The sequence below is a fragment of the Episyrphus balteatus genome, chromosome 1 (genome assembly GCF_945859705.1).
Source record: "Episyrphus balteatus chromosome 1, idEpiBalt1.1, whole genome shotgun sequence".
NCBI classification, from domain to species: Eukaryota; Metazoa; Arthropoda; class Insecta; order Diptera; family Syrphidae; genus Episyrphus; species Episyrphus balteatus.
Genome location: NC_079134.1, coordinates 139,861,286 through 139,888,543, shown reverse-complemented (window position 1 = coordinate 139,888,543; position 27,258 = coordinate 139,861,286). Strand labels below are relative to the sequence as shown.

General features: G+C 28.7%; 2 protein-coding genes across 2 annotated transcripts in view; both read left to right on the top strand.

Annotated features, from left to right (window-relative positions):
• The window catches only part of LOC129907187 (protein stand still), a 123,201-nt gene extending 96,929 nt beyond the window's left edge, over positions 1–26,272 (top strand). Inside the window, exons 2-6 of the mRNA XM_055983284.1 lie at positions 22,312–22,562; positions 22,694–22,837; positions 25,434–25,535; positions 25,615–25,810; positions 25,871–26,272. Coding sequence (XP_055839259.1) covers positions 22,365–22,562; positions 22,694–22,837; positions 25,434–25,535; positions 25,615–25,810; positions 25,871–26,046 — 816 coding nt within the window. The 5' untranslated portion in view covers positions 22,312–22,364 and the 3' untranslated portion in view covers positions 26,047–26,272. The remainder of the gene's footprint in view (positions 1–22,311; positions 22,563–22,693; positions 22,838–25,433; positions 25,536–25,614; positions 25,811–25,870) is intronic.
• On the top strand, positions 2,739–18,418 carry LOC129907202 (probable cytochrome P450 301a1, mitochondrial). Its single transcript, XM_055983301.1, has 9 exons — positions 2,739–3,605; positions 14,702–14,852; positions 16,770–16,882; positions 16,953–17,146; positions 17,215–17,416; positions 17,472–17,634; positions 17,707–17,955; positions 18,018–18,224; positions 18,287–18,418. Exons 1-9 carry the CDS (start codon positions 3,373–3,375, stop codon positions 18,392–18,394), a joined length of 1,620 nt encoding a protein of 539 aa, XP_055839276.1. The 5' UTR covers positions 2,739–3,372; the 3' UTR covers positions 18,395–18,418.
• Positions 26,273–27,258: the final 986 nt, after the last annotated feature.

Below are 27,258 nucleotides of genomic sequence, written 5' to 3'. Positions count from 1 at the left end.
TGTGTTTTTTTTTTTTCAATTTAAATGTGAATTAATAGATACCCTTATTTTGAGGGCAAAATGTTCCATGTGAAATTCGCAATAGGTCTAAATAATTTTTGAAAAAGCATTCAGAAAAAAATATTACGAGCAAAAAGATTCACAATAGGATAAAAGGAAATAATATTTCACTTGAACAAAATTCCACCCGGAAAATGGAATTAGCTTCTCTTCTCATTTTGGTAGCGAACAACAACAACAATAGCTTTTACAATTCAAAGCGAACGAAAATGTTTCGGGTAAAAAATTTTCCTGGTGAAATTCACAATAGCTCTTATATGTAGACAATTTATAATTTTTATTACAATGCATAAAAAATAACTTATTAACGTTTAAAAATTAGATGTATTTTTTTACCCTGAAACCTACTATGAATTTCTCATAACTATCGAAAAATCGTTAGTTGAAAGAAATCCCACAAATTCAATTTTGTGAAAGAAAATTTAAAAAAAATCAAGTTTTCCTATAAATTTTTTTTATATTTGTATATTTTTTTGTCATTCTTTATATTTAATAAACACACAATACATATAATTATGTATAATTCTCGATCACGATGATCAAAAAATTAAAAAAAAAAAATATGTCCCATAGCAAATTGTATTAATTTGTTTATATTTATTTGCCATTATAATGTTTTTTTCATTTACTTTACAATCGAAACACTCCATCGTGATCATTGTGCCATTTAATAATATTGTTCATTCATAATACAATTTTAACATCATAAAATACAATATATAATTAAAAACTTTTTTTTATTTAAAATAAATAATTTGGTTAATAAATTAAGAAAAAAGAAAAAAAAAATTAAATAAATGTATTGTATAATATTATACTTTATAATTATGTAGTTTATAAGAAATCACCACTTCCTTTATTTTTTTCTCTTAATTTTCTTCCTAGATAATTTTAAGACAAAAAAAAATAAATTAAACAATTTAATAATATTATTATTATCTATAAGACATTTTTGTACAGATTTATAAATATAAAAAAAAAAAAAAAAATAGAAATCAAAAAAATTATAAAAGCAAACAAAAAATATAAAGTGAACTTAATGGCATAAAAGCTAAATAAAAAAGAGAAGAAACAAAAAACTATTATGTTGAAAGAAATACAAAAAATAAACTAATTGTGTATTTATAATTTAAAAATTATTCTATATAAATAAATCGATTAAAGAAACAATGAAAATTTTTTTTTCCTTCTAATAAGTAGTTAAAATCGAACAAAACAAAATTTTAATTGTTAACGAAAATTAAAAAAAAAAAATGAATAATTGCGCGAAATATTAATTAAAAATTTTATTATAATTACTTATTATGTAATGTATACGTGAAAGTATGTATAAGGGAAGACCAAGAGACAAATGGGACTATCCCAAAGATTTTTTTTTGTTTGTTTTTTATTTTAATATTATTTTATTAATTTGTATAGTTATTAAGAATTAACATAAGAACTAAAAATGAAAATTAAATTTTAAAACAAAAACAGTTAAAAAAAAAACAAGACACAATTGACGGAAATATTAACCAAAACAAATATTAAATAATAAATGTACATTCTTATTTATAAAGTTTTGTGTGTTTTATTTAATTTGCTAATTTCAGAAGCAGATATCTTCGGATCCAGTACTCGAAACAAGTTTTTGATTAAAGATATGAGTTCGTAGTGATCCGGCAAATCCATTAAGGTACAAAAATCAAGAATTTATTTTTTTCAATTTTTTGAAAAAAAATACAAGGGGTACCCCTTGTCGAAAAAAATGAATTTTGAAAAACTTCCTCCAAAACAGTCGATTGAGACATCAAAAAAAAGGTCTCTTTGAGCTCTATTAACGAATCAAAACCAAAATTTCCTTTGAGGTCTGGTTGCAGAATTATTTGAACCCAAACATATTCTTTTCGGATTTCGGAAGCAGATATCTTCGGATCCAGGACTCGAAACAAGTTTTTGATAAAAGATACGAGTTCGTAGTGAACCGGACACTCAATTTGGGTACAAAAATTAAACATTTATTTTTTTCAATTTTTTGAAAAAAATACAAGGGGTACCTCTTGTCGAAAAAAAAATGAATTTTGAAAAATCTCCTCCACATCAATCGATTGACCCATCAAAAGAAAGGTCTCTTTGAGCTTCATTAATGAATCAAAACCAAAATTTCCTTTGAGGTCTGGTTGCAGAATTATTTGAACCCGAACATATTCTTTTCGGATCTCGAAAGCAGACATCTTTGGATTCAGGCTTCGAAACAAGTTTTTAATTAAAGATATGAGCTCGGCGTGAACCGGCCTCTCCATTTTGGTTCAAAAATTGAGTTTTTGAATTTTTCGAAAAAAAAAAATACAATCAGTAACGAAAAAAATGCATTTTGAAAATGCCCTCTAAATCAATCTAGTGAGACATCAAATGGTCGCTTTAAACTCTATGAAATAAGAAACTATGTTCTTTACCATTAATGTTTTTAAATAGAAAAAAAAAATATTACGAATACGCCACAGTGACCCTTTTTTAAATTAAACTCTTACAAATTTTAACTTGGACCAAATAATTTTCAATTTTTTTTGTACAACTGAACCAATCTTCGTGATGCGAAGTGTATTTGTGCATAACGTTGCTTTAATTTGAATACTTCCCATAAAAGCTTTCGAATAGAAATGTATCTAACTCGACCATCGAACTACTCAAAAAAATATACACAAGTTCATCTTCATTTTTTCTCTCAATTCATCAGAGATACTCTTCTTTGCAAACTTATCAACATAAATTTAGAACCAACCGGACCACCAAAGCAACAAGTTAACTTCAACTTTGTTGATATTACGCGCGTACCTGACGAAAAAAAAAGCTTGTTTGCCCGATCTGACGGGCGAGTCACTGAAACTTGTTGATTTGGTAACATACTAAACATTAGCACGGGCCAACTTATGCACGTATTTTTTGTATTTTGGCTCAAAGCATTCAAGTCTTTTTTTGAATGGTATTCAGTCGAAAAGCGTCGATGGCAGTGTGTGGACGTTAACGGGTTTTTTAGCTTCAAAAGATACTTTTACTACTTCACCCCGAAAGATACTTTTCCTATCCACTTTAACCTGCACGCGATTGGTTTATATCTGAATGCAAATTGATATCTTGAATTCGGCAAAAAGAAAGTGAAGTGAAAAAGTGAATTCCAATCAGCACTACAACGCGAGTTGTTTCATTTCCACTTTTATTCATTCAGTTTTATTCTTTTATTTAAAGGTACGACCAAAGATAGAAAATCTTGTTCTTGTTGATAAATTTATGAAATACCTAGTTTTAAAAATCTAGTGACAAAAAGTCTTCACAATGAGATCTTCACCAATTTTTAACAAAACCAAATGCCTACTGTCAACAACCTTTCCCGAAATTTCACTTGTTTCCCAACAACGTCAGCGATCTACAACATGCCCACATGCTGCAACTGCAACTAGTGCTTCTAGCGCCACAGATGTTTCATCTAGCAAAGAATGGGAAAATGCATTGCCATACAATGAAGTACCTGGGCCAAAACCATTACCAATTCTTGGTAATACATGGCGGTAAGTTTATAAAATTCTTTTTGAACATTTTAATGGTTAAGCATTTTAATGTTTTAACAATCTCTCTCTCTGAGTTGGCTATAACCCGTTTTTGTGTTCGTTCTCCTTCAATGAATTTCGACAACATGTGGAAGTTTATACCTTTTTTTTTTAATTAATTCTCATCGTCGTCGCAAGATCTTGTTTTTTTTTTTTGGATATACAGTTTGGTGTGGATTAATAAAATGAAGTTTTTGGCTAAAAGGAATTGAGGTCGATTTGCTCAGATGAATTTTAATATGATTTCGGAACCAATGCAAAGTGCTAACTAGAATTAAGGTTGAAATTAAGTTTGAAATAATTGTTTTATTAAGGAGACTGTTGTATAGGGTGTTTTCATAAACGTCGGAAATCTGCGTCTGTCCAATCGTCTTTCTGCTTTGCTGCATTAATGAACACACCAATTCTGCAGAATGTTTGCAGGCCTGCGTTGGTACAATTTTCAGCAGTCACTGAGTGTCCATAAACGTCAGAAAAAAAATATAATAAAATTACCACAGAATGAGTTTTGTTTAAGCAAAAAAATATTTCTTTTTCAGTTCCCGAAAATATTGATTTTAATAACACGAAAAATTTGTAAACCGTGTTACATTAGGGTGGCTAAAAAAAAAATACTTTCTTCTAAAAAAAAATAATAAAAACACCGAGTAGTTCACATTTAAAACAAATTATCTATGGAAAAAATATTTTTAATTAGGGTGTCCAAGAAAGTTTTTTTATGCGTTTGAAAAAAAAAAATGATTTTTAGTGCACAGAAAGTTTTCTAAGTGCGTTTTTATTAAATTCATGCCAAATTAATTAAATTGAATTTGGTTGAATTCCAAGCGTAAATGTTAAATATAGCATTTTTCTGAGCCCTCTAATTCGAAAATACGTATCCAATTTTACATTATATTTCATAACCTATGTTTTACAAACTTTCTCTGCAGTGACAAATAATTTTTTTTGTAATTAATAAAAAAAAAAAAAAATTTGAACCACCCTAATGGTAATTTTTTTTTCTTCGATAATTTGGTCAAAACAATATCCACGTTGATTTTTTTGGAATTCTTCAAGCAACTTTAGAAGATAACATTATTTAGAGCCACCCTAATACGAAAAAAATTAATATAAACTCACTATCTCAAAAAACACGATTAAGAAATTTTCTGTGTCATTAAAATTTAAATTTTTCTAGAAATGAAAAAAGAAACATTTTTTGCACCACCCTAATCAATATGTTTGCTTTTAATTTTTTTTTAACAATGTTTACATTTATTAACAAAAAAAAATCGAATCAGAGTCAAATAAATTTCTTCTTGAGTTCTGCAGCAATAAAATTTTGGCTGCGCAATCTGCCCGATGTTGACGACATGCTGACGTTTATGAACAGCAGAACTGCAGTTGGACTAAATTAGTCTGATCGCAGATCTGACTTTATGAACACGACTAACGCAGGCCTAAGTTAGGCAGACGTTTATGAAAACACCCATACTGACAAAATTTACTTATTTTTGAATTAATATTTTGAAATTCATCTATTTAGATTTTTAAATGAGGCAGAAAATGATATACATAAGCAGGGAACTAATTTTTCCGAGAAGCGAGCTTCCTCAAAGTTGGTTAGTTTTATAAATAAACAAAGAGAGAGGTGTTACAATAAACTCATACAATTTGATTAGTTAAATCGAGCTTAACTTAGATCTCGCCAAAAATTAATTGTTAAGAAAGTCAGACCAATTTTGGTAATTTTTGGAAAAATTTAATTGGAAAAGGCAATTTTAGTATACAGCGTGTGGGGATGAGATAAGAAGATTTTGAAGGATGATTCTTGGGTATATTCTAAGAAAGAAATAGTTCTACAGTAACCGTCTATCTGCAAAGTTGATACCCTTTAGCGATGATTTAAGAAAACGCTTACTCTGGTATGCCTTTACTCATGTTAATGTTAATAACTTCGTTAATACTTATGATAAAGTCTTCATTAATGTCTTGATCTTTAGAAGAAATGCTATTCTTTGTACCTGCAATGTTATTATCTTTTCTTATTGCTCAGATATTAATTTTTAAATGGAATTATTTTTACTTGCGATATAGGTACTATATATCAAGTTATGTATTCGTAAAAAAAAAAAGTTGAGATAACATTTTTCCATGACATTACGATGGTAGAGAATGCCAAAAAAGTGGTTCCCGGAAGTCCGTCTGTGTGTAAACGAAGCTACAGCCTAAACGGATGGACTGATTTATGTCAAACTTGGTGTGTAGCGTTATTTGGCGACTCTCCAGAGGGTTCTTTGGAATTTATTTTTTTGGACCAAAAATAACGGTACTTGTCATATACCGATTTTAGTAAAATTGAAATATCTCGAAAACAGCTCTAACGATTTTGTTTAAAAAAATCAAATGTTAGTTTTAAGCTAAGGTGTATCTTCTAATGAAAAAATTTTTTTTGAAAATCATTATTAACGGTACCTGCCATAGAACCGTTTTTTTCAAATCCGATTATCTCCGAAACTATAAAATAAAAACATAAACAAAGAATGAAATTTTCAAAAAAATAATTTTTCGATTTAAAAAAAAAATTTTTTTTTAAAATCAAATTTTCGAAAACGGGACATTGAATTTTTTTGAAATTTTGTTTTAAGATGCCGATTAGTAATTTCTACAAAATAGCATACCAATTTTATTTTAAAACTTTTTTTACAAAAAATTATTCATAAAAAATTAGATTTTTTTTTTAAATGGCTCTAACGATTGCATACTTGTTTTGGAGGGCAATTTGATTTCAGATTTTATTTTATTTTTTTTAAAACGAATTTTATTTTTTTTTTCAAATTTCTGTATAAAAAGTCTTAAAAATTTAAGCAACTTTAACTCTAAGAGCAAGTTCGTGCGACCCAGTCGCGCATTTTATTTTCTTACCCATGATAATTTTTGACTTTGGGGCCGAATTTCTTCGAAAACTGTGTTATAAACATAGTGTTTTATAAATTTATTCTTATGAAGAAAACAATAATGAACAAAAATTTTGTTCACAATACTTATAGATTTTATGATATTTGGGAAAACCTGCACCAGGTAAAATCTCTGAAAAATGTGTTTTTTTGCTTAAGTTAAAAATAGCTTCGAATTTAAAATTTATTTTTGTAGTTAAACTTTATTTCTGTTTACAACAATTATTTTAAGTGTGCTCCTTGATTTTGTGTACCTTCTTAATAGAGCCCGTTTTTTTTATTTTATTGGAAATATTAATTCTATCTACTGTCCCTTTTTTTAATAATGGTTCGGAGAATACATTCTTCTTGTTCCACAAGAAGTGCTATTGATGTCAAATGAGTAACGCTTTTCACTCCTATTCATAAAAAAAGGCAATATATTGCAGTTTGGAGAACTATATGCAAATCATTGAACACGTCCATTTCTTCCCATCCAATGATAACCGTAATCTTCATCAGCCAATCTTAAAACGCGTGTCCTTAGTGGGGTGGAGCGTCATGTTGTTCGTAATGTGAAGTAGCTAATTGAATCAGTGAAATGTCCTGGATTGTATCTGGTAAATCATATTATAGAACCTCCATCAATTAATATAAGCTATAAAATCCAAAAAAACAGGCTCTATCAAGCACACAAAATCAAGAAGAACTGATCATAACAAAAACATTACTGTAAAAAAAGGAGCCAAGTTCTCCTATGTTTAAATTATGCTGGCACAAAAAGTACTGAGATGTAAAAGTGTACCAAGTTCTAAAGTTTGGGTTCAAATTCGTATCAATAAAATTTTGATTGTTCTCTTGACAATTTTTCTTTTAATTACCGATTTTTAAAGTTATTTCAAAAATTGCCAAGTAAACAAATTTCTAGCGTCTTTGGTGTGGAAGTTAGAGGGGGGTCGAAAATGGCCTGAGTTGTTTCCTGTAAATAAGGGTGTAGTGCCAAAGTTGCTAGAGAACTTGGCTGGGCGCTACCGTGCCCCTTGATTTCTGATTTTCCTTATCTTTTTCCCAAAAAAAAAACACCCTTTCTCATAAAATATTTGTATAGGCTGCTTAGATTTTTGGTACCTACATGTAGTAAATGAAACATTTTCTCATAGTTTTTTTTTGGTACTATTATAATATAGTTCTGAGTTGTATATTTTCTTTAAAAAAAAACACCATTTCACTCAAGATAATTTTACAGACTTTTTAGATTCTCAGTTTTTATAAAAAACGAAACTTTTTCATCACCAAGTTTAAAAAATAAACAAAAAACAAGTACCCTTAAGTTCAATCGGAAATAACTTTTTTAAAGTAATCGTGTTGACTTATTTTAATGTCATTTGAAAACATATGTCATATGATTATATTCCACAAACAATTTTTTATTGTGTTGTTGACCTTAACCCCCTTCGTTTCTTAGGCGAAAAAAAAACCATTCCAACCAATTTTTTTTAAAAGACTCTTGGGATCCTTCATCCTTATTGGGAGAATGCATTTTGCTAGATCCAATGCAATAAGACCACCCTAAAAAATAGTTTTATGCAAAAAATGTTAACCTTATAAAATGGTAAAAATGTTAAATTTAACACGATTCAAGATTATTGATAAAAAAATAACAAAGTGGAAGAGTGTTTTTTTTTTTCAAAGGAAAGAAAAGTTTGCAGCTATCCAGGTAGTGAAATTAGCATTGTTTTTTGGTGTGATCTACCATAATTTGTAAATTTTTTTTAAGCCCGTAAATTATTTAAGTGTTAAATATCTATATATATTACTTAAATTTATCATAAGATCGTTTACAGAGATAAATCATTATTTAATTTATCTCTCTTTATTAAAAAAAAATTTAATACAAATTTTTTGTCCACCTCTTTTAACACGCAACTTGAGTAAAATAAAAAACAATTAACCTAATTTAAAAACAAAATCAGATACAAAAATTCAACTTTCTTTGTGGAATTGACATCAGAGCTTTTGTATTTTATACACAAAATTACAGTTGTGAATCCAAGTGAATGATTTTAATAGTTTTGTTGTTTCGTTTTGCTTCTTCTTTTTGTTTCCTTCTTCTTTTCTACTCCAAAAGTTAACACTCTCTATATCACACTGGTGACTGTTTTTACTTGTGAATCTTGTAACAATTTGTTGTTAATTAACTTGACTTGGAAGCGCCGCTCCAACACAGTATTTGCTTCCACTTTTATTTTTATTATTACATTCCAATCATCAAATCGGGAAATTTTAATTGGATGAAAAAATTGTTTAAAGTGTAAGAAATATGAAAAATGTAAGTGATAGTGTCAATCCTTTATTGACTGTATAGTATTATTTATTTACTGAATGAAAGCTATTGTACAATCTGTTTGAATTATCAATTTGTTATTAACCCAAGAAACTTCAACGAGAAGTCGAGAAAGCCTTCATTTCCTCTATATGCTTACATGAATTGGAGCATCCTTAAGCCAATAGACATTATTGACAGTCAATAAAGCTACCGATAAAAAAACAGGCTTGATCTTCTGTAAATTTACTTTTCTTACTCAAAAAGCAAATAATTGTTTACGTTTAATGGATGTGAAGTAAAACAAAAGGTGTAACTCAAGTTAAGCACACTTCAGACTCTCGTAATAGTATCTTAGTATCTATACGTAAAGTATCTTTATTTAGAAAACAAAAAGTGTTATGTTAATGTAAATGTTGTTTGCTTATGTATAAATTGAGGAGTGATGAACTTCAATATAAGAAAATATTTATTGGATTTTGTTTGAATATAGAAGTTTAAAATGAGTTCAACAAGTAGTAAAGTTAATATTGTTGTAGAATCTCCACTATATTTATTTTTTTAAAGGGAACTTTCAGATGACGCCACACGTCATCACTCGTTTTGGTGTTTTATTTTAAGTATGTACCTACAATAACAAGTTTATATACAATGTTTAAATAATGTTGTGTAATAAAAATTTTCATAAGTGTTCTAATTTCCTTGTAAACTTAAATAGTTTTCTGATTATTTTGACGTGATAACGTCTTCTATGAACCATGGCAGAATCCACGAAAAAGTGACGCCATTTTCTCCCGTTCCACCTGAAGTTTTTAGCAGTGCGGCAAAAATTTCAATTAAAAATTAAAAATAAACTATTGGAGATAGAAAAAAATTTCTATAGCTTATTTGAACGATAATAACCTAAAGTTAAATAGTAACGAAGGATTTTTAAAAATTTCATCATTTAATAGGGTAAATAGGGGTAAACAAAATTGTAAAAAAAATGGCTTTTTTTTAAATACGACGTTGTGAAAAGTTGAATTTCCTTTTAATCAATAGATAAATGTATTGTAAGGCTGACAATGACATTTACAAAATTTCAAAACCAAGTTATAAATGGTTTTTTTAAAACTAAAGCATGAGGTAGATACTTGAAAAAGTAGTAATTATTAATACGGGACATTTTTTTCGACAATTTGAAAAATGCCATTCAAAAGATAATGAAATAAAAGATTAGGGGTTTATTACGGATTTTTTTTATGTCACTGCGTTTTGAAATACGAATTTTTGAAAAACAACTACTTTTTTAGGGGTATTTTTGGGTAGGTTTTTATTTTAATCAATTTTTCGAACAAACTACACAATGTTAAATTAAAAAACTTCAGAAATACCTCAAAAACATATGTGGATATCTGTTGCCCAAGATCAGACACCAGAGTAGGAAGTACCGTATTCTCAGTTTGAAATTTCGACATGGTTGGCTCTAAAAAATTCTTACTTTTCTTGTAGGCATCGTAGAAATATTATTGAAGCGTCATATAAAAGACAAATAGTAAGCTTTCAGACGATTTTTTTTAAGGTTGTCATTAAAAAAAATGGACTTTAAAGTAATTGAAAAAAGGAAGATTGATTTTCTCTCTTTTTTTGATGAAAATTGATTGGGTTCAAAATATTCTATCTCTTTTTGTAGATGTCATGCAGACATGTTTGATATGAATATTTTGAGCTGAAACAATAAGCTTTTAGATGGTATCAAATTTATATAAAAAAAATGGATTTAATGGTGCGAGAAGAAAAAAGTTTGATTTTTTTTTACTCGGTTCAATAAAAATTATTATTATATATATTATAATATAAATTATTTTTATGCCTTTTACGCATTGTAAAAATTTAAGTATGGCTTTATTCTTTAGAAAAAATATTTAACTTTCAAATTGCGTTATGTTTTGTAAGCTTTTTATTTAAAAAAATTGACTTTTAGATCATTTTTTTTAACAAAAGCACACAACCTATTTTCTTATGACGTTATCACGTAAAATCATCGTCCGTAAATCGACTTTTTAATATGCAACAATATTCATGCATTGCATATAAATGTGTTGATGACATTCGCAAAAAAAAAATTGGTTGAGTCGTTTTTGAGAAATCTAGAAAAAAATGTAATAGAGGTAATAAGTACCTACTACAAAAATGGATTTCCTTTTCGATGTTTTTATGATTCAAGAATATATTTTCACAAAATACCTGCCTTGGAATGCAATATTACTAAGAATAAATTATTATTTAGTATAATTGTGCAAAATTAGAACAAATTCGATCAAGTCATAAAGGAGATATGTATATGTTTCTGTTTTACTTGAGTAAAACTAAAAATGCTAAATAATCTTTTTTATCAAAAAACAAAACCGACTTCCATGGATAAAAGCAGGGTTTTATGGTTTTTCTTATAGTTCCCATGGCTAAAACTCAACGAAATTGAAATAGGACCACATCGCTATCCAATACAAAAAGAATTATCAAAATTGGTTCACTCAGTCCAAAGTTATGAAGTAACAAACACAAAAAAAAAACAAAAAATACAGAATTGAATACCTCCTCCTTTTTGGAAGTCGGTAAAAAAGATAGATTCAAATGGCCACTTTGGTTAGTAGGGTGGGTCAAAAAAATTGAAATTCGTTTTTTTGATTTGGTACTTCGAAAACTCGATTGCTAGACACCTCTAGAATATACTCACCAAATATGAGCTCTTTATCTTAATGAGAAGGTCCTCCGCTTTTCAATTTTCCATTTTTACATCAAGCTTTTACCAAAAAAAAATAATTTTTTTATTAATTGACTTTTTAGCCAATTTTTTTAAATATTCTTGTAGAAAATTGAACGCTCTACAAAAAAGGTTAAATACACTTTTTTGAATTATCTAACCGTTTAGTAGATATTTGAGGTCCAAAAATCGAGAAAATCTTTAAAAATTCGTTTTTTGTTCTTAATTTTGTAACAAATTGAAAAATTATAATAATCAAACGCTCATGACATATTCTTGTAGGAAACAAATTGCTTCACAAAAAAAGGTCTTATTAACTTTTTTTATTTATCTAACCATTTGAAAGATAATCGAGGTCAAAGTTAAACAAAAATATAAAAACTTTTTTTACTTTTCAAAATTTTCTACTTCACTGAAAAGTCATTATTATTAAATTAGTAAGATGGATTATTGTAAGGGCAATTTCAATTAAAAAATTTAGTGAGCCCAGCATTTTGAAGGAAATTTAATCATTTTTTTTTCTTTAGAGCAGTGTTTATGCCTATCTCAACCAAAAAAAAAATATACAATTAAAAAAGAAAAAAAATCAAAATTTTTATGAATGTTTCGACTGTTTTGGTATGTAAATTTTTTTTTTTCGTTTGGGTGATCCTTACCATTTCGGTTCGGGGACTTGTATAATGTACATTTTACAAACATAAGTTAAAGCCAATAGGCAAATAATTTTTGTGTAAGTGGGCTGGGCCAACAGATCTTCCAAAACCAACAAATTTAAGTTATTCATGTTTGTGGTTAGATAAACAGTAGGAACAAGTGAATGAAAAGAAAAAAAAATCCATTAGCATTTTGTTATTCCTAAATCCTAATGACTTTTCTAAAATACCCAGCATAACTTGCTTTTTCTCCAAGTCCGATTAGGTATCTTACATTTTACATGTTGTAATGTACCATTTAATTACCTAGATAAGTTACTCACACTTTTTATCCGTTGCTATTCCTATTACTAGTACCAACAATCGAATCCATCATTCGCAAATGGCCTTGACAAATTAATTGTGTAAATTGCCATTGAATGAGCATAGTGTCCCTGACAGTGAAACGGACATGAGTGTCATTTGGACACTTAACGTTTTTGTTTGTTGTTGACAATCTAGTTAGCATTCAAATGCGAGACGAACGATGACGACGAGGTGATAAAGATTGAAGAGTATTTATAGCAAAAGAAAAAAATCATTCTTTTTGTACAAGTGCATTCAAAAAATATACTCACATGTTTTTTTTTTTTATAATGCATTTGATTTATTTTATTTGAAATTTTAACTAAGAGGAGATATGTTTGGAATGATATTTCTATATTTATGACAGTTTAAACACAAAGTGATCAAAACCAAACAACTGCGTTACTTTACTGCAAATTTCAGTTATATCTGTAAAATCATACATTATGTATAATAACGCTCTCTGATATTCCTTTTTGAAAATATAGGAACAATGTAAGTCTCCTATGAAGTTAAATCACAAAAAAATTAATTTTAATTAATAGGTAGTTTATTTCTTTGAGTTACCATAAATCTGCTTTAAAAATTTAAATACCACTGCATTAACAAGATAAACCACAGTGTTACCGTGATTTGCAAACAATTTAATCCAAATTTGGGTTTCAAACCTGTAAAAGTAAATATTGTTAAATTTATAACTCAATAGGTATGGTTTTTCTTCCATAATTTGTACTTTTTTTTTTCAAGAAAAATGAAATTAAAAAAATGGACATTTTTTTGGGCCATAACTTATATTAATGGTAGAAAAAAGGTTGACTGATTTTCATGAATTTTTTATTTTTGAACTCTGCGTTTAATTTTTTGAAATCTCGAAGCAACTCTGGGTTAAAGTGGTAAAGTGGTAAATGCGTAATATGGATTTGACAGTTGGTTTACTACTTATTTACCCACTATTTTACCAAGATTAGAGAAGGATGGCGTATATGGACCATGCGTCTAATATGGACCACCAATATGTTGCTTTTATTTCAAAGTAGGACAGTTCTTCTAAACATTACCGACTCCTTTTTAAATAAATTTATTTTTAAACAATGTATACTGTGGGAATTATGGACCACCATGGGCTTTATGGATTATTTTATGGGATTTATGGGTTATATTAGTTCATACTACCGCAGTTATATTAATAACCATATTTCTATTTAACTTCACGCTATGAGTTTGAAAACAAAAGAAAATATACGAAACGGAAAACTTGAGATCCGTAGGCTATAAAAAGAGCGATGGAGATGGTTAGATCCAAATGTTGTGGCTTTTTAAAGCGAAAAACTACGTTCATTAATTTTATACAAAATTAAAAACCCCGATACTGGAAGTTTAGTTAACTTTAAGTTAGTTTTCCCACCTTCTTCTGAGAAAATTCTAAGTGGTCCAAATTAGGTACCTCCTACTTTTTATTTTTAAGGTTTTTGAGTTTCTTCAATAATATTTTTTTTTTAATTTTTTTATAAAGTGCATTTTTTATTATTTTATTTTTTATTATTCGTAAAGTGAATTTTTTAATTATTCATAAGAATGGTAAAACGTTAAATTTATCGGTTTTATTAGCAAAAATATGGTTGCTGGTCCATATTCACCGACCTTACTCTACCCAGTGTTTACATAGTTGCATTAATACCCCTATTATTTTCTTTTTTAAATACTCGTATACACACGTTGAATAATTCAATTATGCAATAAATGACTCTTAAGTCGATGTGACTTATTAATACTTCTTTAGAATATGATTGAGGTAAACATCAGTTACTTGCAGCGCATTCATTTAGATAGTAAGTGTGAAATTTTTGTTTTCGATGAAAAGAAAAGTTTTATAGAATTTCAATGAAATGTAAATACATATAATTTTTTCTGTAAGGTTTTTCTGCTTTTATCTTTTACCTGAAATGTGTTTTTAATTTTTACAATTCATAAAGTCCATTAATTTCTTATCATTTTATTTTTCAAACTTGTAACTTGAAAATTAATACCTACTAAACAAAATTCCCAAAAACTTAATAATTTGTTTTTTTTTTTTTTAGAATGATGCCAATAATTGGACAGTACACTATTTCCGATGTTGCCAAAATTTCATCACTTTTACACGAGAGATATGGACGAATAGTACGTTTTAGCGGATTAATAGGCCGACCAGATTTGCTCTTTATCTATGACGTTGATGAAATTGAAAAGGTAAAAAGTTCACAATCTAATAACTTTTTTCATAACAACTTGCAGTATCAGACAAAAAACGCAAAATAAATCTTAAAAATATTGAATAATGCGTTCATATGAAACATTTTTTTTCTGCGACCTGAAAAAGGCTTTAAACAAAATTCATCCATTTCATTCAAAGATAAAGCTAAAGCTTCTCAATATCAAATATCATGACCAATCCCAATTATTTTTAATTTATTTGTGTTTTTCTTTTTTTTTTGTATTTGGTAGAAAGTTCAATGCCAAAAGCAAAAATATAAAGAAAATACTCTTTAAGCTCCGAGTTATACATCTGGCATTTTTATGAATAAAATTCGAGTAGATAATAGCTGATGGAGAGTTATTGTTATGCAAAACATGTTTTCCCTGATGAATTGGCTGCATGCTAACTATTAAGATATATACAGTTAAGAGACGCACTTAATATTTCTCACTTAAAATATATAAAATTGAATAATTTTATTTATGGAATGCAAGTGAATAAATAATGTTTTCCTTATATACATAGGAAGCTACATACATTGTTGGGTATTAAATTTTTTTCTATCTACACTGAAAAAAAAAATATATTCACAGTACAATAACGGCAAAGATTCCGACAGCGATCGTTAAAGTTTTTTAGTGCTAGTTTTCACCCAAACCTTTTTTGAAGGAAATGTTTATTCACATCATTAACTAGGTAACGAGCGTCACTTTTAAAAGATTAGCGTCACTTTTGAAATAACGCTAGTCACTTGTGAAAAAGACGCACGTCACCTTTTGAAAATGAAGTGCCTCACTTTTGAAAGTGATGTGAGTAACTTTTTAAAATAACTCGCGTTACTTTTTGAAAATGGAGCGCGTCACAACTGAAAATGACGTGCGTCACTTTTAAACGTGGGTGTTGTGGCGTGTGTTACTTTTAAAAATATCGCGAGTAATTTTTTTGAAATAACGAGCGTCACTTTTATCAAATCAATGCAACTCAAATTTTAAAAAAGATTCACGTCACTTTTGAAAATAACGCTTGTCACTTCTTGTGAAAATGACCCACGTCACTTTTAAATGTAACTTGAGTCACTTTTTAAAACAACGCGCGTTACTTTTTGAAAATGACATGCGTCACTTTTGAAAATGACGTGCGTCACTTTTAAATTGACGACTGTTGCTTTTAAAAATAGCGCAGATCACTTTTTTGAAAAAAGCGAGCGTCACTTTTATCAAAATAATGCAACTCAAATTTTGAAAATGATCACACTTGTCACTTTTGAAAATAACGCTAGCCACTTGTGAAAATGACCCGTGTCACTTTTGAAAGTAACTTGAGTCACTTTTTAAAAAATAACGCGCATCATTTTTTGGAAATGAAGTGTGTCACTTTTGAAAATGACGAATGGCACTTTAAAAAATAATGCATATCACTTTTAAAATAACGCAATTTCAAATAGTTATGTTTTTTTCTTCATTTTTCTCATTTCGACATAAGTTGAATTCGAAAATATAGCGCGTTACTTTTTGAAAATGGAGTGCGTCACTTTGGAAAATGACGTAGGTCACTTTTAAATTTTAATTACTTTAAAAAATATCGCGAGTCACTTTTATACAATTACGAGCGTTACTTTTATCAAGATAATGCCACTAAAATTTTGAAAAAGATTCACGTCACTTTTGAAAATGACTCTTGTCACTTTTGAAAATAACGCTCGTCTCTAGTGAAAATGACCCGTGTCACTTTTGAAAGTAACTTGAGCCACTTTTTTTTTAAATAACGCGCATTATTTTTTGGAAATGAAGTGTGTCACTTTTTAAAATAACGCAATTTCAAATAGCTATGTATATTTTGTTATTTATTTTTCTCATTTCATTTTATAGTATTTTATTTACAAAAATAGATTTTTTTTTTTGTATTTTCAGTGCTACAGAAATGAAGGGCCAACACCATTCCGACCCTCTATGCCAAGTTTAGTTAAATACAAATCAGTAGTACGGAAGGATTTCTTCGGAGATTTAGGTGGAGTTGTTGGAGTGTATGTTCTTAAATTGTTATCTTAATCCTTCAAATTTTTAACTTATTAAACTATATGAAATTTATTTCAGTCACGGAGAACCTTGGCGCCAATTCCGATCACGAGTACAAAAACCAGTCCTTCAGCTATCAACAGTCCGTCGATATCTAGATCCATTGGAAGAAGTTACCAATGATTTCTTAAAAAGATGTGAGACTTTACTTGATGAAAATTCTGAACTGCCTGATGATTTTGATAATGAAATTCATAAATGGTCTCTGGAGTGTAAGAAAAAATATTAGGCCCAGGTCTTTATTGCGTTACTATAAAATTTGACCAACAAAACTTTTCAGGTATTGGACGTGTTGCCCTTGATGCTCGTTTAGGTTGTTTAGAACCAAACCTCTCTGAAGATTCAGAACCTCAACAAATTATCAATGCTGCCAAATATGCGTTACGTAATGTTGCAACTTTAGAATTAAAAGCTCCATTTTGGAGATATTTTCCAACACCGTTATGGACGCGTTATGTGAATAATATGAATTTCTTTGTTGAGTAAGTTGTTTAAAACATTTAACAGAGGTTTGTTTTGATAAAAAATCTTCTTCAGAGTTTGTATGAAATACATAAAAAGTGCCACCGATCGTATGAAGTCAGAGGGCTACACCCAAACTGGAGAACCTTCTCTTTTGGAAAAGGTTATCCTTTCGGAAAAAGACGAGAAAATCGCTACAATTATGGCATTGGATTTGATTCTCGTTGGAATTGACACGGTAGAACTTTTTGAATTTTCTTATTTTCACTTTTCAAAAACTCCGAATATGCTTTTTGAATATTTGGTTAAGATATCCATGGCAGTTTGTTCGATGTTATACCAATTGGCCACTCGACCTGAAGAACAAGAAAAAGTTCGTGAAGAACTTAGAAGAGTACTGCCCAATCCTGATACACCTTTAACAATTCAACTTTTAGACCAAATGCATTATTTAAAAGCTTTTATCCGAGAAGTTTTCAGAGTTTATAGTACGGTAATTGGAAATGGAAGGACTTTACAGGAAGATACTGTGATATGTGGTTATCAAATTCCAAAAGGGGTAACGATTACTTAATTTTCATGAAGTCAGAATCATAGAAATGATTTTACTATTTTCTTTAGGTACAAGCTGTATTTCCAACAATTGTTACTGGCAATATGGAAGAATATGTTACTGATGCGGGAACTTTCAAACCCGAACGTTGGTTGAAGGCAAATCAAGGTGAAGGAAAATTACATCCATTTGCTTCACTGCCATATGGCTATGGTGCCCGCATGTGCTTAGGTCGGAGGTTTGCTGATTTAGAAATGCAAATTTTACTATCAAAAGTAAGATTTTGAAGATGGTATTTTTTAAAACCTTAATAACTATTTTTTTTATGTTTCTACAGCTTATAAGAAACTACAAGTTGGAATTTAAACATGAACCTCTGGAATATGCTGTTACGTTTATGTATGCACCTGAAGGACCACTGAAATTCAAAATGACGAAAGTGTAGAAGTTAGCTGAGATTATTTTCTTTTATTGTAGTTTTTCTTTTAGATGAAATATTTATTTAGCATATCTACATTTTTAAGAATAATTTGATTATAAAAAAACAATTAAAAATTAGAAAATATTATTTGTCTTTCAATTTTGTTTTAATAGGAAATAATATTTTCAAAATGTTTTGAAACAATACTTCCAGAAATTAATTTTGCCTTTAAAACCTAAAGTTATTCAATCACTTGGTTTTCGTGAAGCCATGAGTTCATTTCATTCATTCTCTAATAATCATTTTTATAAAAAAAACAAAACCGACTTCCATAGCCATAAAACTGGGTTTTATGGTTTTTCTCATAGTTTCTATAGAACTGAACGAATGAACTGAACCATACTGCGGGCACCAGCTTTCCAATACAAAAAGAATTATCAAAATTGGTTCACTCAGTCCAAAGTTATGAGGTAACAAACATAAAAAAAAAAAATACAGACGAATTGAATATGAATACCTCCTCATTTTTAGAAGTCGGTAAAAAATTACACTGGTCAACAAAATTAAACTTTTTTTTGTTACATAAAGCAAGATATACTTTTCTATAGGTTTTTTGTGTGTTGAGCTCGAATCCGAAGTCAGAAAAATTCTATCACCTCTTAGCGTTTGGTTATTTGCTTAAATTAAATTTGTAAAGGTTTCTAAAAGAACTAAGTATTGTCTATCCAAATCCGTTTAAATCTTTTTAATGTCTTTTCTTCTTCGAGAAATCTTAATCTGAAATCAGCGTGTTTGGTATATCTCGTGTTCATTTGCTTTTAAAAGCAAATTTCGAAAAGTTCTTTACCAATCACTTTAAAATTTTGACACAAACGTTCCATTTACATTCCATTTACAAACCTATAAAAAAATTTATATTTTAGCTGCTCTAACAAAAACCTTGTTGACCAGTGCTATTTTTAATGATCAAAATTAAATGTGTCTGGTGTCTGCCTTATGAACGTTTTTCTCCAAACGTTTCAAACGATTTTGATTTAAAAAAAACATGTACTCTGTCGGTCATAAGATTCTTCTTTTAAAATAAAAATAAATATTTTTTTATAACAGTTATTTAAGGTTCCTATCATAAAGCTAAAGCCTTTTTCTTGATTTTTGACTTTCTGGTAAACAACTAGACCGATTTCAACGAAAAAATTTGCTCCAAAAAGTTTTAGTAATATTAACTTAAAAACTAAGATTTTTTAAAACATAAATTAAATAAATTTTTTCAAAATGGATTTATGAATTTTCTGCGAATAATAAAACCAAAAATCTGAAATAATAATGTAGTTTCAATTTTTTGAGGCAAATAGTTTTTTTATAATAACTGTGAGATACATAAAAAATTTTATTAATTAAACGAAGCAGGAGCATTGGAGAATTCAGTAAGTAAATTTTTAATGAATTTTTGTATTGAGGTTCAGGTAATTACACTGTGCAAGTGTTTTTTCAAAAAAAATTTTGAGACAAGTGCGCTGTTGACTGTTCCCCCCTATTTCGGACCTGAGAAATCGATTGGCATCATTAGTTTTTCGATTTATCGGTATAAACAAGAAAAATGACTTTAAACCGGGCAAAATGCTTAATTTTATTGAAAAAAAACTTTCGAAAAAAATTTGTTCGCAGTCGTAAATCGAAAAATCCGAAATAGGGGGAACCAGCCGACAGCGCACTTGTCAAAGATTTCGACTTGCACAGTGTTATCAATAAAAAAAAAATGGAAAAGTAAAAAATGAATACCCATCCAATATTCTTTCATTGAAAAAATAGCGAAAACATTTTTAGCGTTCAGTTTAAAAACAAAATATTACTAACCCAAGCCACTAAGTCTAATTTTACCCTAGTTTTGCCAAAAAAAAAATTGAAAAAACAAATACATATCCATCAACTCATCTATGAATTGTGACACACTATACTAAGGTGTAAATACCTACAAAAAATTTTACATTTGTTCTATCGTTATCTTTTCTCATTTTTTTTTGTTTCTTCTTTTAAATAATAACGGTTTATGTAAAAAACCTTGAGAATATACTTTTCGTAGTATGAGCGGAGGTAGTCATCACCTACATACTTAAAGGGATACATAATAAGACATACATGAACTTTGACTTTGAACTTCTTTTGCAAAGAGAACAACGAGTCAAGTGCATTGAAAAGAGATAAACGGTCAACTAATAGATATTACCATCATAGCAACAAAATATATGTAACTATATTTTCTATGTAGCTATATTTTCATCTAGCGGAACTTTAAAAACTAAAGAGCCACAACGCAAAATGGGAATGATTACCACTTTGGTTAAATAAATTAATTTGATAGAAGATATAAGTAACGAGTTTTTTTCATAAAAAAAATAATTTTTTTCTCAACTTTGTAGAATGACTGAGTTGGTAGTTTATTCAAAGGAACATAATTTTAAATTTAAGTTTTTTCAATCAATCATTACAGAGTACTTCTCACTTTCGTAGAATTATACAGAAGAAAATTTTTTAGTTTGAGATTTTCTATCCAGAGGGCATGGCAGCTGTACGTTTTCGCTCTACATATATTTATCAAATATTATAGCCAAATATCAATAGATTTAAAATTCTACAAGACTTTGAAGAGTAATAAAATCTCAATAGAAGTATGAAGCATGAAATGAGCCAAGTTCTTTTAAGTTTATTGGCCCTTATTGCGAGTGTCGTTCAACTTTCAATGCGATAAAAGTCGATCGAATCGATAAATATCTGTTTTGGTATTGCTAAATACCTACACAAAGATGTTCGACAAAGATATTTGCTATTAGCTATTGTGAACTATAAACTCGATTTGAGTCGAAAGCAATTGTAAACGAAAAAGATCGAACGATAAAACAAAACATTTCGTTCACAATACAATTTCAAGACACCAAAATTCATTTTCGATGATCGATTTTCGACAAAAGTTGTCGATCGATAGAAATTCACAATACCAAAAGTCATTTTCGATAATCTTTACCGATTTCAATCGGGTTGCGTTCGGGTCAACAAAAGTTGAGCAGCACTATTGAGCAACACGTCCACATTTACTCCATTTTGTTGACCAAGGGTGTTGATCAACATAATGTGGACGCAGCTTTATGTTTAAATAAGTCTGGCACAAAATGCTCTGAGATATAAAGGTGTACCAAGTTCGTAGATTTGGTTTTAGATTTTTGTCAATTAAATTTTAAAATGTTATATGAAAAATTTCCAAGAAAAAACTTGGCAATTTTTCATATAACATTTTAAATTGGAAGTTAAAACAAAATTTGCCCAATAAGGCAATAAACAATAAAATCTTAGCCTTGGCATAGATTAATTTGAAAAACATCTTTCACACATATAACTTTACCCCTAATATAACCTCATCAAATTTTTTAGGTTAACTCTGAGCTAATTCCGAGATCAAATTTTTCTGATAAGCAAATTTCAGTTGGAATCTCGAAATTGATCGTACTGAAACTAAGTGTTTAGATATTTGAACTTTAAAGCCTACTACGCAGATCGAGCTAAATTTTAGTTACCATACAAAATTGTCTCATTTTTTATATCACAATCAAGAGGACAAAAAATAAGTCAGGAAAAACAAAGAAAAAAATGTCAGCTAAAATTAAGAGCGATCTGGTACTAGCTCTAAGCTCGTAGACGCCATTTTTTTTTTTAGCTTTTCCTATTTATCAACACTTTTTTAACTATAAGCTTAAAAGTTCTGAAACGTAATCTTGGTAAGCTTAATTTTATCCACAAGTGGCAACCATGAACTAGTGAGCTTGCAGATTGTTCATTGCCCTTCGTATTTACGCATTCGATTTTAGGCAGTTTAACTTACTTAATCCACGCGTGAGGTACTAAATACCTTAAGTTCTTAAAACAGGGTTTTTGTTTTAATCTCATATTACCTAGGAGTATTTTATAGTAAAGTTAAATATTTTATATTTTTCTTTGAATAAAAATGGAATCATCTATCTCGGCAAGAGTTAAAGTAAAATCCCTGAAAGATCCTAGCATTCCATATATCTTAAATGGGGAACTTTATGAAATTTTAACCCAACATGGAGATAATGTTACGGTGAGATGTTCCAGTTGCCCGGCAGATCGGGTCTATCGGGGTAGTGTTCGTTCTACAGGAAATTTTCACATGCATATTAAAGTAAGTTTTTTTGGCTTAGCCAAAATTTTAAATTAAAAATAATGTATCTAGCAGTTTTTTTTTATAAAAAAAGGACATTGGTAGATTTTATAATAAAACTAATTTTTTTTTTTAATAAAAAAAAATTACAGAGAAGACATCCAGAATTATTGGGTAAATTACATGAAATGAAAGTTGGATCGTTGTTGGAACGACGTGAACGCTTGTTGAATGCAAAAAAGCTTGTCATTAGAGGACGAATTAAGAAGGAAAGTTCTGGATCTGGAGAAACTCTTGTAAGTTCATAATAAAGTTTAATAAAAATATTACCTAAACATTTTTTTTTATAAAATTTTGGTGCATTTATTAAAAGTTAAATAGGTAAATATTATTGCAATTAATGGGTGATTTTGGCTTTAGAGGGGCTTTCAGAATGGGCTAAAGTTTTGATAGGTGTAAATCTATATAATTTTCTCAAGTCGAAAGTAGGCAAAAATTACAAAGAAAATCATTAAAAAATTAAGTTCTTGTTAAATTTAAAAAAATAATAATTATTATAATTTGAGCAATTTGCGAGGAATTTACTTTAAAAAAAATAACTTCGTATTAAAAATATGTGAGTGTTCATGTTCAGTTAGTAGAGAAATTTTCTACATTCTAATTAATTTGCTCAAAAACTACATAAATGTGTATAGATGCGGTCGTGTACCTACATACGCAAATTTGACATACATACAAGATTTATACATATTCGTAGGAGATATTTATCTGAGTCAAAAAAAGGAAAGCGAACAAATTGAGGAATTCGAAAAAAATTTAGCCAAGAAAACATTTTTTTTTTCATAAAACAGGTTAAAGAAGAATTTTGAAATTAAGAATAGAAAAAGAGCAGAATTTTAAAAATCAGAATTTTTGTTCAAAAAGCAGAATTTTGAAGTCAGAATTTTGACCCAACACCTAAAACCACAATTTCAAAAAAAAAAACTCAAAGATTTTATTTATCAAAAAAAAAAACAACAAAAATGTAATTTTTTTAAAATGAAAAATAGTTTTTTATGGATAATTTTCCGAAAGAAATAAGATGATTAAGAGATTCAGCTGGAGTCAAAATTCTTATTTCAAAATTCTGCTTTTCAAATTTCTGTTTTTCAAAATTCTGCTTTTAAAAATTCGGTTTTTCATAATTCTGTTCTACAGAATTCTGCAGAAAATTAAAAAAAGGGTTTTGGAGTATGTTAAAAGCACACGCTTTTTAACATGTTGAAAACTCTTTTTTAATTTTTTTTTTGCTCAATTTTTTAAAATCATCTTCTCACAAAATTTGCCGCTTATTTGATCACTTACTTACTATGTCAAGTTTTGTATGTTAATTTTGTGTACGATAAATCAATACATTTAAAAATATTAGGTAAGAAGAGGTTTTTAATGGTAAATATTTTTGAAAAATAATTAAAACTTTAGTAATTTATATATAAAAATGAATCTTCAAAAAATTTAATAAGAAAAGTATGCAATAATATATGAGGTGTGTTTTTTATTACCACTGGACAAAAAAAACACAGCTAAGCAATTTACATGTTAAATACAACAACACTTTAGCCCCTTGGAGAATTCTCTGGGCTTAACTTTTTCAACAGATTTAAATCTGTGCTACCAAATCAACTTGTTCTTAAATTGTTTAGAATTTGTTTAAAAACATCAAAACTAAATATAATACGGATTTTTAACTTAGTAACTGACTAAATGGCTTTAGCAATTTACTAAATCGTTTAAAATTTTGCGCAAATATTATCCTTTATAAGGAAAGTAATATTTTGTATTAGGTACACTACATCGTTTCTGACAAGTATAAGGGCCAGTTGTACAAATATTTAATCCGTGGTTCAGCAACTTTTATCTTCTGAATTCGGTGGTAAAATTGATTTTTAGCAATGGTTCTAGGTCCATATAGGTTGAAATAGCTAAATTCATCCTTGAACCAAAGTTGGTCCACTGCTAATCCGCCGAAATCGGAGAGTTAAATTCCTGATCCGAGGCTGAACCACGTTTGTACAACTGGCCCTAACGGTATATTGAAGTTAGTTAAACAACAAACAGTAAGAGATGTACCTACTAAAGTTGCTATGCGAAAAATAAAACCAAAAATTAGCAGATTTTTTTTTTGTCTAAAATCTTGCTGGCAGAATTTTACAAAGCAGAATTCTAAAAAATAGATTATAAAAAAAAAAAAATAGAATTTTGAAAAACAGAATTTCCGTTAAAAAAGCACAATTTTGAAGTCAGAATTTTGATCAGCTCCTAATAACCAATCTGAGACGCGAAACTTTCCTAAATATTTTTAATCCCTAATATTGTTGAACTTGTTTAATATTTTTAATGCTTGGCGCAAGATGTTGAGATGGATAACTTCAGATTCCTGTTTAGAAACTCAAAAATAAAAATTTGAAGTAATTTCGCAGAGATTCTGTTAGAATCAAATCAAAATTAATTCCTTTTTTTTGTCCCACCCGTGACATTAGAAAAGACCTGTTCTATTTTCAAAAGCAATAAATGTGTCATATTTTTCTTTACATGGTTTGAATCCAGGTTTGTAAGAAATAATTTTTTGTATGCATTTGTTGTCCAACTGAAATATATTTTGCATTGAAAAAAAAATTGTGTTCTAATAAAAAATTATCTGCTTGAAAAAAAAAAATTAAATGCAAAAGTGTGCAATAAATATTTTATTAATATTTTTGTCGAATTTCTCACAGGTGCACTGTGGTGTATGCGTAATTTTTTTTATTTATCCTCACTGTTAAACTGTCCTATTCCTGTGATACCAATCAAACTCGTTTTGTGTCTTGTGTTGATAAAACAATTTAAGTACATATTATTTATTTATAATTTTAGGAGATGATACCAACTCAGTGCCAAAACATAGCTCATCCAATTGACTATAGCTGCAGAAATAGTTCTCATTCTGCTCCATCTGAAGAAGTGTTCACAAATAACGTAAGTTTCATAAATAAAATAAAATTTATGAATTGGTCGTGAAATCTACAAACTATATATCGACATTTTTGATCTACAGACACAATCACCCATACCAAGTGAAAATGAGCCACAAATTTTGATTGCAACCGAAATTCATTGTGATAGTGAAGCCAATATGGGCATCCAAAGAACTCCGATATATTTTACAACTATCAAAGAGGAAACATCTTCATCATTGGACAATGAACAAGCAATGGATCTTACTACTCCCAATTCTAGGCGTTGTGAAAGTCGTAAGTCGTAAAATAAAATCCAAAACTTGTAACATTTTGACTTACACTTTGACATTTTAGCATTAACACACCAAATGTCAAATCTCAAATGGGAACATGTTCTCCAAAGAGTGGAGGGTTCTTTGAAAAATATACAACACGAGATGAGGACTCGCAATCAAATTGAAACAAATCGTATATTTTTGGATTTGGCTAAATTCAAATTTCTTAATCCAGGATTTCGTTATCAATCCTAATTATTAACATTTTTTTTTTTAAATCGCTGGTCGAGATTTATTTCCATGAAATAATAATTTATTTTTAAGTTTTCTTTTTTTCGTTACTTTTTATTATTTTCAATAATTGAATTAAAACATTTTTAAGTTTTTATTATTATTATGTAAATGCAGTTTCATGCATTGGAAGCAAACGTATTTTTTATATATAATCTGATTTGAATAAAATATATTTTGCTTTTTGAAATATTCTTGTTTTATTCAAAAAAAATATTTACTATTTCTACTTTTGCAAAAATTACAAATTTATTTTTTTCAGATTTTTGAGCAAAAATCAAGGTTGCCAAAAAAAATTCCATTTTTAAAAATTTCTTCCGAATGCATCGAGTGAGACATCAGAAGAAAGGTCTCTTTAAATTCTATTCATAACTTAAAACTAAAATTTTCTTCTAAGTCTGGTTCCTGAGATATTTCCAACAAAAGTTAATACTTTTGTAAATTTTCCACTTATTTACTTTTTATGTCATTGAAGTTAAGCCTTAACTACAATGACCTAAAATTAACTACAATGACCTAAATTTCTTTCTACCCGACAAACAATTTTGGTTCTATAAAGCTTTACAGATGCAACAGTTGCTTCTGTAAAGCATTATAGAAGCAAAATTGCTAGTAGGGTAGCGCTATTTGTTTTTGGAAAAAACAACAAAAATTGTTTTTGAAGTAAAGACTAAAGCTGCGTTCCTTTGGAAATATTTATCTACTTTTTGGTACTTAAAACTACTTTGAACTACTTTGATATACTGAAAAAGTAGTTCAAAGCAGCTTTAAGTACTAAAAAGTAGATAAATATTTCCAAAGGAACGCAGCTTAAGCTTTCTACATAATTATTTTAAATTTTGTTGTCGGAAAAACTGTCATAAAAAGCGTTTGAAAATGTCCTCTCTTTCTCACTTTTTTTTGCAAAAATTAGCCTGTGTAGTAATAGTTCTGTTTGTTGTTGCCCACTCCAGGGGACTCTGAGTCATGTCAATCAACTTTCAAAAAAATCAGAGTTACTCGGGTTTTCATTTTATCAGCTGATTTTGGTTTTGAAAATTTTTTTTTAATTCAGTTTCTTATTTCGTTAATTTCGTGTAAAATTCATATTTGCCTTACAAATGTTATACCCACAAAGTACAACTCACATTTCGCACACCAAACATTTTTTTTTTCTAAAATGACAACAGCTGGATT